The sequence below is a fragment of the Rhinolophus ferrumequinum genome, chromosome 6, assembly GCF_004115265.2.
Source record: "Rhinolophus ferrumequinum isolate MPI-CBG mRhiFer1 chromosome 6, mRhiFer1_v1.p, whole genome shotgun sequence".
NCBI lineage: Eukaryota > Metazoa > Chordata > Mammalia > Chiroptera > Rhinolophidae > Rhinolophus > Rhinolophus ferrumequinum.
Window position 1 is genome coordinate 99,441,322 of NC_046289.1, and position 10,476 is coordinate 99,451,797.

At 53.6% G+C, this 10,476-nt stretch overlaps 1 protein-coding gene and 1 pseudogene across 7 annotated transcripts; one reads left to right on the top strand and one right to left on the bottom strand.

Moving 5' to 3' along the window:
* Positions 1–1,215: 1,215 nt before the first annotated feature.
* LOC117023546 (DNA-(apurinic or apyrimidinic site) lyase-like) lies at positions 1,216–2,570 on the bottom strand (annotated as a pseudogene).
* Positions 2,571–2,725: 155 nt separating this feature from the next.
* On the top strand, positions 2,726–9,179 carry MPI (mannose phosphate isomerase). 7 transcript variants are annotated; one of them, XM_033108464.1, is made up of 8 exons: positions 2,726–2,790; positions 3,261–3,388; positions 4,165–4,365; positions 5,108–5,249; positions 5,569–5,751; positions 7,427–7,600; positions 8,224–8,432; positions 8,718–9,179. In XM_033108464.1, exons 1-8 carry the CDS (start codon positions 2,775–2,777, stop codon positions 8,934–8,936), a joined length of 1,272 nt encoding a protein of 423 aa, XP_032964355.1. In that variant the 5' UTR covers positions 2,726–2,774; the 3' UTR covers positions 8,937–9,179. The 7 variants fall into 7 exon arrangements, with proteins under 7 accessions (XP_032964355.1, XP_032964362.1, XP_032964357.1 ...); XM_033108466.1 differs by having other exon boundaries at positions 2,741–2,825; XM_033108465.1 differs by having other exon boundaries at positions 2,750–2,790; positions 3,282–3,388.
* Positions 9,180–10,476: the final 1,297 nt, after the last annotated feature.

The following is a 10,476-nucleotide window of genomic DNA, read 5'->3' on the forward strand; positions in this document are numbered from 1 at the left end:
ATTCCTTAGTGTATGGTGAAACTTCCTTTGAAATGCAGGCTGATTTATCTAAGCCAAGGGACCCCAGGGGAGGTTGCTATTCACAGCTAGACAGAAAATTACAGAAACAGTACCCCCTCTTTTTCTGGACATGTGTGGTAGAGACTGTGGGAATCAGTGTGGGGGGAGGGGAGGGGAGGCAAAGTCAGGACTGTAGCCCCTCATTCCAGGTTCCCTGGAGCTTTGGCTGCTGTGTTCCTGGGCCCCTCCAGCTGGCTGTCCTCCTCCTGGCCTTTTGACTGAGGAGGTCCGGATGTCAGAGCCTTTCTCCACAGGATATAGCAAGATTACTCCACAGCCAAGGCCCAGCCCATCCTTTGCCATGCTCTGGGTGCCTCTCCCTCACTTCTGTGTGGGCAGCTCAGCCTGGAGGAGGGGCTGAGGTTCTGAGATCTGCAGTACTTGGGACAAGGAGGATGAGAGGAGCACGTGGCACTGACTGCTTTTCTGCATCTCACTCATCCCATCTGCTCCTCCCACAAGCCTGTCAGCTCGGCATTAGTATTCCATTTTACAGAGGAAGAAAATAAGGCTCAGACACATTAAGGGACTTGCATGTGACATGTACCATCATCAAGCATCAGTGAGGCCCTGCTTAGATCACAGCAATTCTTTTCTCAAATCCACTAATGACTGCGATACTTAGAGTACAACCTGAAGTCCTCACAACAGTCTCCAAAGTTCTGCCTAGGACCTTTCCTCTCTGACCACCCCTGTCCTATCCCTCAGCTCCAGCCACACTGGCCTCTTACTGGCTATTTACTCCAGAACATGACAGGCACATTCCCACGTTCCCACCGTAGGGCCTTCACTCTAGCTGTTTCTTCTGCCCGGAACACTCTCTCCTCCTCACCTCTAAGTCTGTGCTTAAACCTCAGCTTCTCAATAAAGTTTACCTAGACGACCTTTTAAATTCTGCAAACTGCCTCCCACTCCCACCCACCCCCCTACTTTTTTTGAAATTATGGCTCTTTATTTTCACGTGACAGTTCAAAGGAAGTCATCAGTAGCTTTTGTTTAATGTAAAAATACACCCCTGACACACACAAAAACCAAAACCTTGGGCTTAAAGGAAACCCATCTGTCACTAGGAACCTGGTTAAAGGATTCATATTTTTAGAAGGGAAATACAGTGCAGAATTCTCTAGAGAGTAGTTTTTAAAGTTGGTGGGGGGGGGTGGTTAAAGCTAGTTTGGGGAGCTTATTTCCCAGGCTCAGGGTGATTTGGGGGAGATATCACAGTGCTAGGTATAGGGTGATGGGACAGTGGTCACTGCCCAGGGCCATGGAATGGATCTTGCTGTCACACAATGCAGGTAACAAAGAGTGAGACGCCAAAAAGTAATCATGGCGCCAACAAACATTTTTGGATGGAGCATTCATCATCTAGGTCCAAAAGGTGTAGGCATCGGCCGTGCTGGGGTAGAGGTGCCGGAAACCTTCAGTGGCACAGCCTGCAGCAATTCCCCGAGGCCTTGACGCTCTTGTGGAGTGAAGCCAGCATTCTTTTTTTGTTTCCCGTGGGGTTTCAAAGGTCAGTTTCTTCATGAGCCACACTGAGGTCCCCACAAAACACAAGAGACTTGCAGGAAGCCAAGCCCTTCAGGAACTTGTGAAAGGCTCCATCCCAGCGCTGCCGGCACTCCAGACGCACCAGACCTCAGCCTGCATTAGGGACATAGGCTGTTACCAGCACAAATGTGTCCAATTCAGCCACAATCACTCGGCCTTCCTGGTCATGTTCCTCCTCCCCAGTGCCATAGGAGACTTTTGAGTGGGCACTGGTGGCACACCCCTGTACCCTTCCTTGTCTGAAGGAGCTGACCAGTACTGATGGCATAGTCCCGAAAGCTCTTGACGTTCAGCTGGCAGTTTATTCTCTGAACATTTGGTGTCTCGTAGGCACAGGGTATCTGAGGCTTCTTCCTTAACCAAATCTAAACCCTTCTTCTTAAGCCAGGCTCAAAGCCCATCCTCATTCCAGGAGATCTTGAGTGCGGCTGATTTGCCGCTGGGTAAGGTTTTCTTATCTGGGGGTCCTCATACAGGACTGGCCCCTCTTCTGCCACTTTTTAACTTTCCTTTGCTCCAGCTCCCACCTTGCTCTTCTTGGCCTCTGACTCAGTCTTAGGCTCTTCCCCAACTTCTGCCACCGCTCTCTTTTTCCCACGCTTTGGCATCACTGTAACGAATACCCTCCTGCGCCACGTCGCCCAACGCCCAACGAAGCAGTATTTTTACCGTTACCTGCTTGAATCCCAGCCTGGTTCCTCCTTACCCAAGCACAAAGAATGGAGTCCCCACCCCTTACTTTAATAGCACTTATTTTTCAACATACGATAAGACTTATTTATTATACTTGTTTGCTTGTCTTCACCAGAATGGAAGCTCTACAAAAGCAAAGGCATCGGTATCTTGTTCTCCGATGTTATCTCCAGCTCTTAGAACAGTCCACGCATGGCATTTAGCAGGTTCTCAATAAATGTGTCCGGTGAAGGAACGAATAAACACTGAAACCTAAGATTGCGGGCTAGAAGCTTCTGAGCTGGTGGGGGCTCCTCCTGGTTGCTGAAGGTGGGAGACGGACTCAGTGCGGGGATAGCCTCACTGGGCTCACAGGAAACCACTGGAGATTCTTGAGGAACTACATTTCCCGTGAAGCTCTGGGCGCAGAAGGGCCGCGGGTGCTGCCGGGAAGGGAATACGTGCTTGAAGGCTTGTCGGGTGCCGAGAAGATGGCGGCTCCGAGAGGTGTGCTGTGCGCCGGGATGCAGGCGAGCGTGGGGGTGGGTCGCGTCCTGGGGACACTTCCCGACATGATATGCCAGGTCGAACCCACCCTTGGGGCTCCGCAGAAAGATGGATGGGCGCCGGGCAGAGGAGGGACACCAGCGAAGGGGATTGAGCCGTTATTGCAGCCCTCGAGGGGAGGGGGCCGCGCGTGGGTCACTCAGACGGCGTGCGGTGGCATAGGTTCCTCCCGCTCCCTCGCCATCACCTCAGCACAACTATCTGCCTCAGGTCGGCAGAAGATCCTCACTGCCGGATTTGCAGATGGGAACACTGAGACTTGCAGAGACGGGTCTCAACTAACAACCTGCAGACCCCTTATTTGACTTTGTCCTTCAGACAAAACCCTCAGTTCGTGTCTACTTTCCCGGGGACAATAGGGTCTGGCCTAAGGGGTGGAGGGGAAGCTGACTCTCTTTCTGTGCCCCCAGTATTCCCACTTTCCTGTGTAGTGCAGCAGTATGCCTGGGGGAAGATGGGTTCTAACAGTGAAGTGGCTCGGCTGCTGGCCAGCAGTGACCCCCTGGCCAGGATTTCAGAGGACAAGCCATATGCAGAGGTGAGACCCGGGCTGTATTTCAGCCCACTTGAGCAGCAGGTGAGACTAAGGGACTTCTCTACTCAAAAGGCCTGAGGCGAGTCCCATGGATCAGCTGAGAGTGGGGGAGGCAGTGAAGAGGGAGAAGGCCCTCTAGGCTCTTCAGAGGGGGTTGATGAAGATAGACGTGGCACCAGAAGAAGAAAGGTTTTTGTCATAATAGGCTGACATTTCTGGTACCTCCTTCCTCCAAGAACTCGCAGCGCTTACTGAATTTTAATTCAGCCATCTTTGACAATTGGAATATTTACTTTGACTAACTTTTTACAGTTTTAAACCTAAAATACTAAATATTTCTCCTGCCCATTTAGTGGAGAAAAAGGCAAAGCATAGGAAGCCTTTAGCCTCTACTTCTGAGACTGGAATAAATGAATGCTAACACCTCACAGAACCATTTAAGAGTCAGAGCTTTTCAGTAACCTTGACAGTGCAACTGTCATTCTCCTTATTGGACAGATGCGGAAACTGAAACCCAGAGACAGGAAATAAGTAGTCCAAGCCTCCCCAGGTGGCTAGAGGCAGAGCCTGGACGAGAGCCTGGGTCTCCTGACTCCTGGTGTTCTGGGGTCTGCTGCCTCCCTTTATGTCCTTGAAGGCATAAGCCTTTATACCCAGTCCTGGGAGCCCCGTCTCGGGACTCAGCTGCCCTATGGGGAGCACAGGGTAACTGTGATTGGGGCAGGCAAACTGGTGGTGCCAGGTTCTTACCTTTCCCCCCAAATTTCCTGTTTTTCCAGCTGTGGATGGGGACCCACCCCCGGGGAGATGCCAAGATTCTTGACAACCGCGTCTCACAAAAAACGCTAGGCCAATGGATTGCTGAGAACCAGGACTGCTTGGGCTCCAAGGTCAAGGACACCTTTAACGGCAAGCTGCCCTTCCTCTTCAAAGTGCTCTCAGTTGAAACGGCCCTGTCCATCCAGGCACACCCTAACAAGGTACAGCATCAGTGGGACACAGAGGCCAGGGTAGAGAAGAGCTTATGTTAAGGTCCTCCCGTGACTTTTACTCCACCCCTGCCAGGCTCTGGACCAATGCTAAATTCAGGCCTGACAACTCCAAATTTAGCTCCGCAAGGCCAGGTGCTAGGACACGTGCTGGCGGGCTAAGTCTAAGTGAACAGCTGATGCCTATGCCAGAGGAGTTTCTCCAAGCTTCTTCCTGGGCTCCCTTGACCCAGCCCAGGACTATTCATATCTGCCATTTTCCCAAATGGTTCTTTGGGAGAGTTCACCCCTTCTAACGCAGGGCAGGTACCCTCGCCGTTGCCTCAGCTCCACCCCCAGGGAGTCTTTCTGCAACAAGCCCAGGAGTCACTGCATGAGCATTGTCTGTCTAAACTCATTTCTAAATGGGCAAAGTAAGACCTAGAGAAGTGAGGGATTTACCCAAAGTCACAGCTTGTTAGCGTCAGAGCTTGGCTTGGTGTTTGGGTGTCCTGATTTGCAGTCCAGGCCTCGTAAAGTCTGCCCCTGCTGTCCCCCAGATTTGGCCCATGTCCCTGCCCTGGGTTGGCTGAACCCAGAGTTTCAGCATTATGCCTTGACTGGGCTTATTGCCAGAGGTAGGAAGCTACTGCTATCTGGCGACTGGGGAGCATAGAGAGCAAGGGCTGGGTGGGACTGGTGTCCTGCTAGGTGACGGCACCTTGACCGTCCTCTTCCCCTGACCATCCCACAGGAGCTGGCAGAAAAGCTGCACCTCCAGGCTCCACAGCACTACTCCGATGCCAACCATAAGCCAGAGATGGCTATTGCCCTCACCTCCTTCCAGGGCTTATGTGGCTTCCGGCCCATTGAGGAGATTGTGACCTTTCTGACAAGTAAGGCTGGGCAAAATGCTGAGAGCGTGCATATTGGGCCTAGGATGCATGGACAACCCATGGCAGAGCTGGACAGTGGCCAAGACCAGAGACTGAATGTCACAGGAACAGAGGGGCTGGTTGGCCTCATGAATTCTTGAAGTCATTCTTGAAGGCCCATGAGACCAGGCTCAGGTGTGGTTGCAAAGTTTGCTTAGCATTGCTTGGCTCCTTGGTTAGGGATGGGATGGGATGAGGAGGCCTCCTCAAACTTCCCACTTCTACGGGTTCTATCTTGCCTTTCCTGATGTGGGCCCTGGCCTGGCTTGCCTTCCTGCAGAAGTGCCCGAGTTCCATTTCCTAATTGGAGATAATGCAGCAACACAGCTAAAGCAGAGCCTGAACCGTGACTCCCAGGCCGTGGCCTCTGCTCTGCAGAGCTGTTTCTCCCACCTGATGAAGAGTGAGAAGAAGGTGGTGGTGGAGCAGCTCAACCTGTTGGTAAAGCGGATCTCCCAGCAAGGTGGGTATCGTGGCCTGGGTGCAAAGCCCCGCCCGGGTCCCCGGCGCAGACACTAGGCTGTGGGACAGGGTTCTCAACCCCTTTGCGCAAGTGGAACTAAAGTGGGTCCGACTTAGATGGCCTGCTGGTGACTTAGCATTGCTTCCTCAGTCTGTGGAGTAGGGCCCTAGGTTGGATGCTGCTTCCTAACTGGCCACCCTCTCCATGTGGCTGGAGACAGACTAGACTGGAAGACTGTTAGGATGCCTTTCACCCAGGCGTTCTGAGGTTTCTCCAGCCCTACAGCTGCTCCCCGTGGCTGGATTTGTACTTTGGGCTAGAGAGCAGGAAGAGGAAAGCCGATCCACCCTCTCCTCCAAAGGCCTGATGCCCAGAGCTCTCAATCAGTAGAGTTTTCCTGAAACACCTGCTCTGTGCCCAACCTTGTGCTAACTAAGGAGAGTCCAGGAAATGACTGGTGGGTGTGGTCATGTCACCTTTGGGTTGGAGAGACAATACAGTGAAAAACAAGGCAGAAGGGACTCAGCCATGAGCTTATGTGGCACATGTGATGAGACCCCAGCCCCTCATATAGGTGACCCCAGAGTTCTCCTGGTACTGTCTCTGCACATTTCCCCTGCTACCTTTGAGCCACAAGGAACTGTTTTCTGTTTTCTTTGTTGTTTGGTGTTTCCTCTGCTTGCATGCCTGTCCCTTTAGGATTCCTGCACTCACAGCAGAAGTGATTCCTCCCGCTTGCAGCTCCTGTAGCTCATGTCAGGTATAGCCCTTAGCACCTGTGAGTCTGTCACCACATGGAACTCAGGCCAGGGACCCATCTCTGTGAGCTTTGTGTGGCCCAGTGCTTCGCAGAGTAAGCATTTGGCAGGTCTGTGTGAAGACATGAAGACTCAGAACCACCCTCCACTCCAAACCAGCTGGTTGCACTGTGGCATCGACACACCCTGCTTTTACTTACAAATACCCTCCCTCCTACACCTTCATGACAACTCCACCCTTTCCCAAGAAGCCTTCCCTCACCAAGCCCAAGCTGATTCACCCTCCTGATCAGACTGCAGGACACATTTTGGCCCTTACCACATTCTGCCTCCATGCTATCTGGGGGACCAACCATCTCCATTTGCCTGGGACTGAGTAATTAGCTGAGATGCATTACTTTCCGTGCTGAAAAAGGGGAAGGCCTGGGCTAACTGGGACAGCTCGTCACCCGACATGAAACTCTTGGCTTATCTCCTAACTAGATTTTGAGCTCCTAGATTAGTGGTTCTCGACCAGGGCACACTGGCAGTTGTCTGAGACACTTGGTTTTCAAAACCTGGGTTGGGGTGCTAGTGGTGTCTTGTGGGTAGAGCCCAGGGATGCTGCTTTACATCCTACAATGCATAGGACGGTCTCCACAACAAAGAAATACCTGGCCCAAAATGTCCATCGTGCTGAGGTTGAGAAACACTGTCCTAAAAAACCACTCTAGTCCTTTTAATGCCTAGTGTAGTGCTGGGCATTTAGATGGTTAAAACGTGAAAAACGGCATCTGTGTAGGCTGGAATCTCAGGGCTGGCTGGCCCCCAAACGATGGGCACATGGCCAGGGGAACAAGCCCAATTTCTGCACTGCTGTGGGCAGGGCCTACTCCTGAGTGTTCCTAAGTGGCCTTGGCGTGCTCTGTGACTTGCAGTGGCTGCTGGGAACAATGTGGAGGACGTCTGTGGGGGCCTCCTGCTGCAGCTGCACCGGCAGTACCCAGGTGATATCGGATGCTTTGCCATCTACTTCCTGAACCTGCTCACCCTGAAGCCGGGGGAGGCCATGTTTCTGGAAGCCAATGTGCCCCATGCCTACCTGAGCGGAGGTGAGCTACATTTCAGCAGTGAGCCCCACTGCCATCCGCCTTGGGCCTTGTTTCCCCATCCGAACGGGGGAGAGGGTAGTCGAGGAGCCCTTTAAGGTCCCATCGAGCTCTGACCTCCTAGGGTTCCTGGGGTCAGCAGGGAAGCGGGCAAGAGGATGATGGGTGCCAGGTCGGTGCTGGGCACTGCTGGAATCGTCACAGCAACCCTGGAGGGCATGCCACAGTTCAGCCCTGTCAGCCTGTCAGTGTGTGGGAAGCACAGTATATTGGACCAAGGCTCTTCTCTCCCCTGCGTCACACCACCTTCACAGCCTATCATCCCAGAGACGGTTGACATTTAAAGTGCACGTTGCCACTTTTGACGCTGGCTATTTATCCACTCGTGGACAGGCTTTTGCAGCATAGTCTGGGGAGGGTTGCGGCTCCCCCAAGAGTGAACATGACTCCCTGACAATAGCAGGTGACCTGTTTTTGGTGTACTTCAGCTCATTCTCCCAGAGATGCCATGCACAGTTTTACCTAACTGCAGGAAGTCACGGTGCTCGGCTTAGAAGGCCCAGCCCTGGAGAGCCAAACTCCAAGGCTTCCTTTCTCAGCGTAGCACATGACAATTCTGTCCCCAGACTGCGTGGAGTGCATGGCGTGTTCAGACAACACGGTACGTGCTGGCCTGACACCCAAGTTCATTGATGTGCCAACTCTGTGTGAAATGCTCAGCTACACCCCCAGCCCCAGCAAGGACAGGCTCTTTCCTCCAACAAGGAGTCAGGAAGACCCCTACCTCTCTATCTATGACCCGCCTGTACCAGATTTCACTGTTATGAAAATGGAGGTAAGGAGGGGGGCCAGGGTGGGTGTCTTTTGTGGGGTATGGAAAACCCTGGCAAAGGCTACAATGTGGACTATTCCCTGGGCTGGGTTTCCTTTGTGTCAAGTTCACTTGGGAGGGTGGGGAGACAGCCGCAGGGCCTGCACATCCCTGCTATACCAGGGATAAGACATGGGCCTCCATGTTGGCAGGAGCCTGAGTTGGGGCAGAGGCGGCAGGGCTCCCCTCACTGCCCCACGAGCTGGCAGAGCGGTCTGAGCTGCACTGGCCTCGTCTCTTCCTGCCCAGGTCCCTGGCTCTGTCCCTGAGTATGAGGTCGTGGCACTGGACTCTGCCAGCATCCTCCTGATGGTGCAGGGTACAGTGACAGCCAGCTCTCCCACGGCCCAGGGGGCAATCCCCCTGCAGCGTGGCGGGGTGCTCTTCATGGGGGCCAACGAGAGCGTCTCACTGAAGCTCACGGTGCCTGAGGACCTGCTGGTGTTCCGTGCCTGCTGCCTGCTGTAGAGGCCACAGCCATCTCCTGCCGTCCCCCGAGATCCTGGCTAGCCTGCCCTCCTCAGATCCAGCCCAGATGCCTTCCCTGCTCTGGAAGCTCAGGGTACGCCTTAGAAGAGCGGGTGGAGTAGTGAGCTGGAAGGCCAGTGAGCAGGCCTAGGCTGACCCATCTCCTTCCCGGGAGGGGCCCATATCAAGACCAAGGGCTGACATTCCCCTTGTATTCTCAGCACACCTGAGCCACACTCAATGCAGGTGTTCCACCTACAGCATTAAATAGGCTGGTGAAATCTATGATTAGCTGAGCATGTTACAGCAGAAGGGTAGGTAATTAATTTCTAGGAAATGAGTTCTGGCCCTGAGGCTGCCTGTTTCGTTGGCTGAAGAGAAGGGAAACGGTAGGCGTGTGGACTAGTGTCACGCAGGAGACCCTGCTCACTGCGCCATTTGTCATGTGGGGGACCCTGCTCGCTGCGCCATTTGTCTTGCGAGGTGGCCTGCAGGGTCTCTTGTCCCGCTCCCCACATAAGAACACAGGATACGGTGAGGCCAAAAAGGAACAGCCACGGAGCCATAGGTAGGGGAGTCATACCACTATAGTCTCTCTGGAGGCTGGATCCACACGACCTGCAACCTGCTGTCTGCTTCTCTGCCTGCCAACCAACCGACTCTCCTCAACTCGACTCACCAGCGCAGCCTCAGCAGTTATATCAGTGGCTAAGTGGTTACAGCTGACGGCCAACTAGCCCCAGCCGACGGCCATCCACTACCCCAGCCAGTACCTTTCCACGTGAGGCCAAGAGCCTGGAAACTGCTCTCTGGGACTCTGTCCCCACAACCAGTGTAGTTCATAGTTACCCTCTTGCTGTGTCAAAGCAATTAAAGATCACTTGTGTTGAGGCTGTGGGGGTGCAGAGCACCCAGCCTTTGTCTGTCTAGTCCCTGAAGTGGGCAGGCTGGACTCCAGAGCCCTTTTCTAGGAAGGCGAGGGAGAGGCAGCCAGCTTCAGCCTCAGATGTAGTGTGCAGGCTGCAGGCGGGCCTTAGGCCCTCCAGCCCTGCAGACAGTGGAAGGTGGGTCTAACGAGCGAGCTTCTCCAGGGTTTCAGTTGGCCTTTGGGCAGGGATCAGCACGCTAAGGCCAGCAGGTGGTGTCTGCCACACCTATGCATTTACGTACTGTCCGCCTGCTTTCTGGTTACAATGGTAAAGTGGGCCCTTCACAGAGAACGTTTGTCAACCACTTCTCTAGAGCAGTCATTGTAGATACTGGGACTCAGGGACAGAACAGCCCCATCTGTGTTGTGCAGAGCAAGCTAGCTACTTGTTCTAAACTGGCAGGACGTACCTAGGAGGGCATCCACTCCCCTAGTGCCTACCCTCTCCGAGGTGGGACACACCTGTGCAGGAGGCTGCACAGCTGTCTGTTTGCCACTGCAGTTCCGGACTGGCAGTCTGAGATCTTACCACCCCCGACGAGGCAGAGACCCAGGCTATTGGCTCCTATGGGGTAAGGGTTGAGACTCGCACAAAAGGATCTTTCTGGGCTG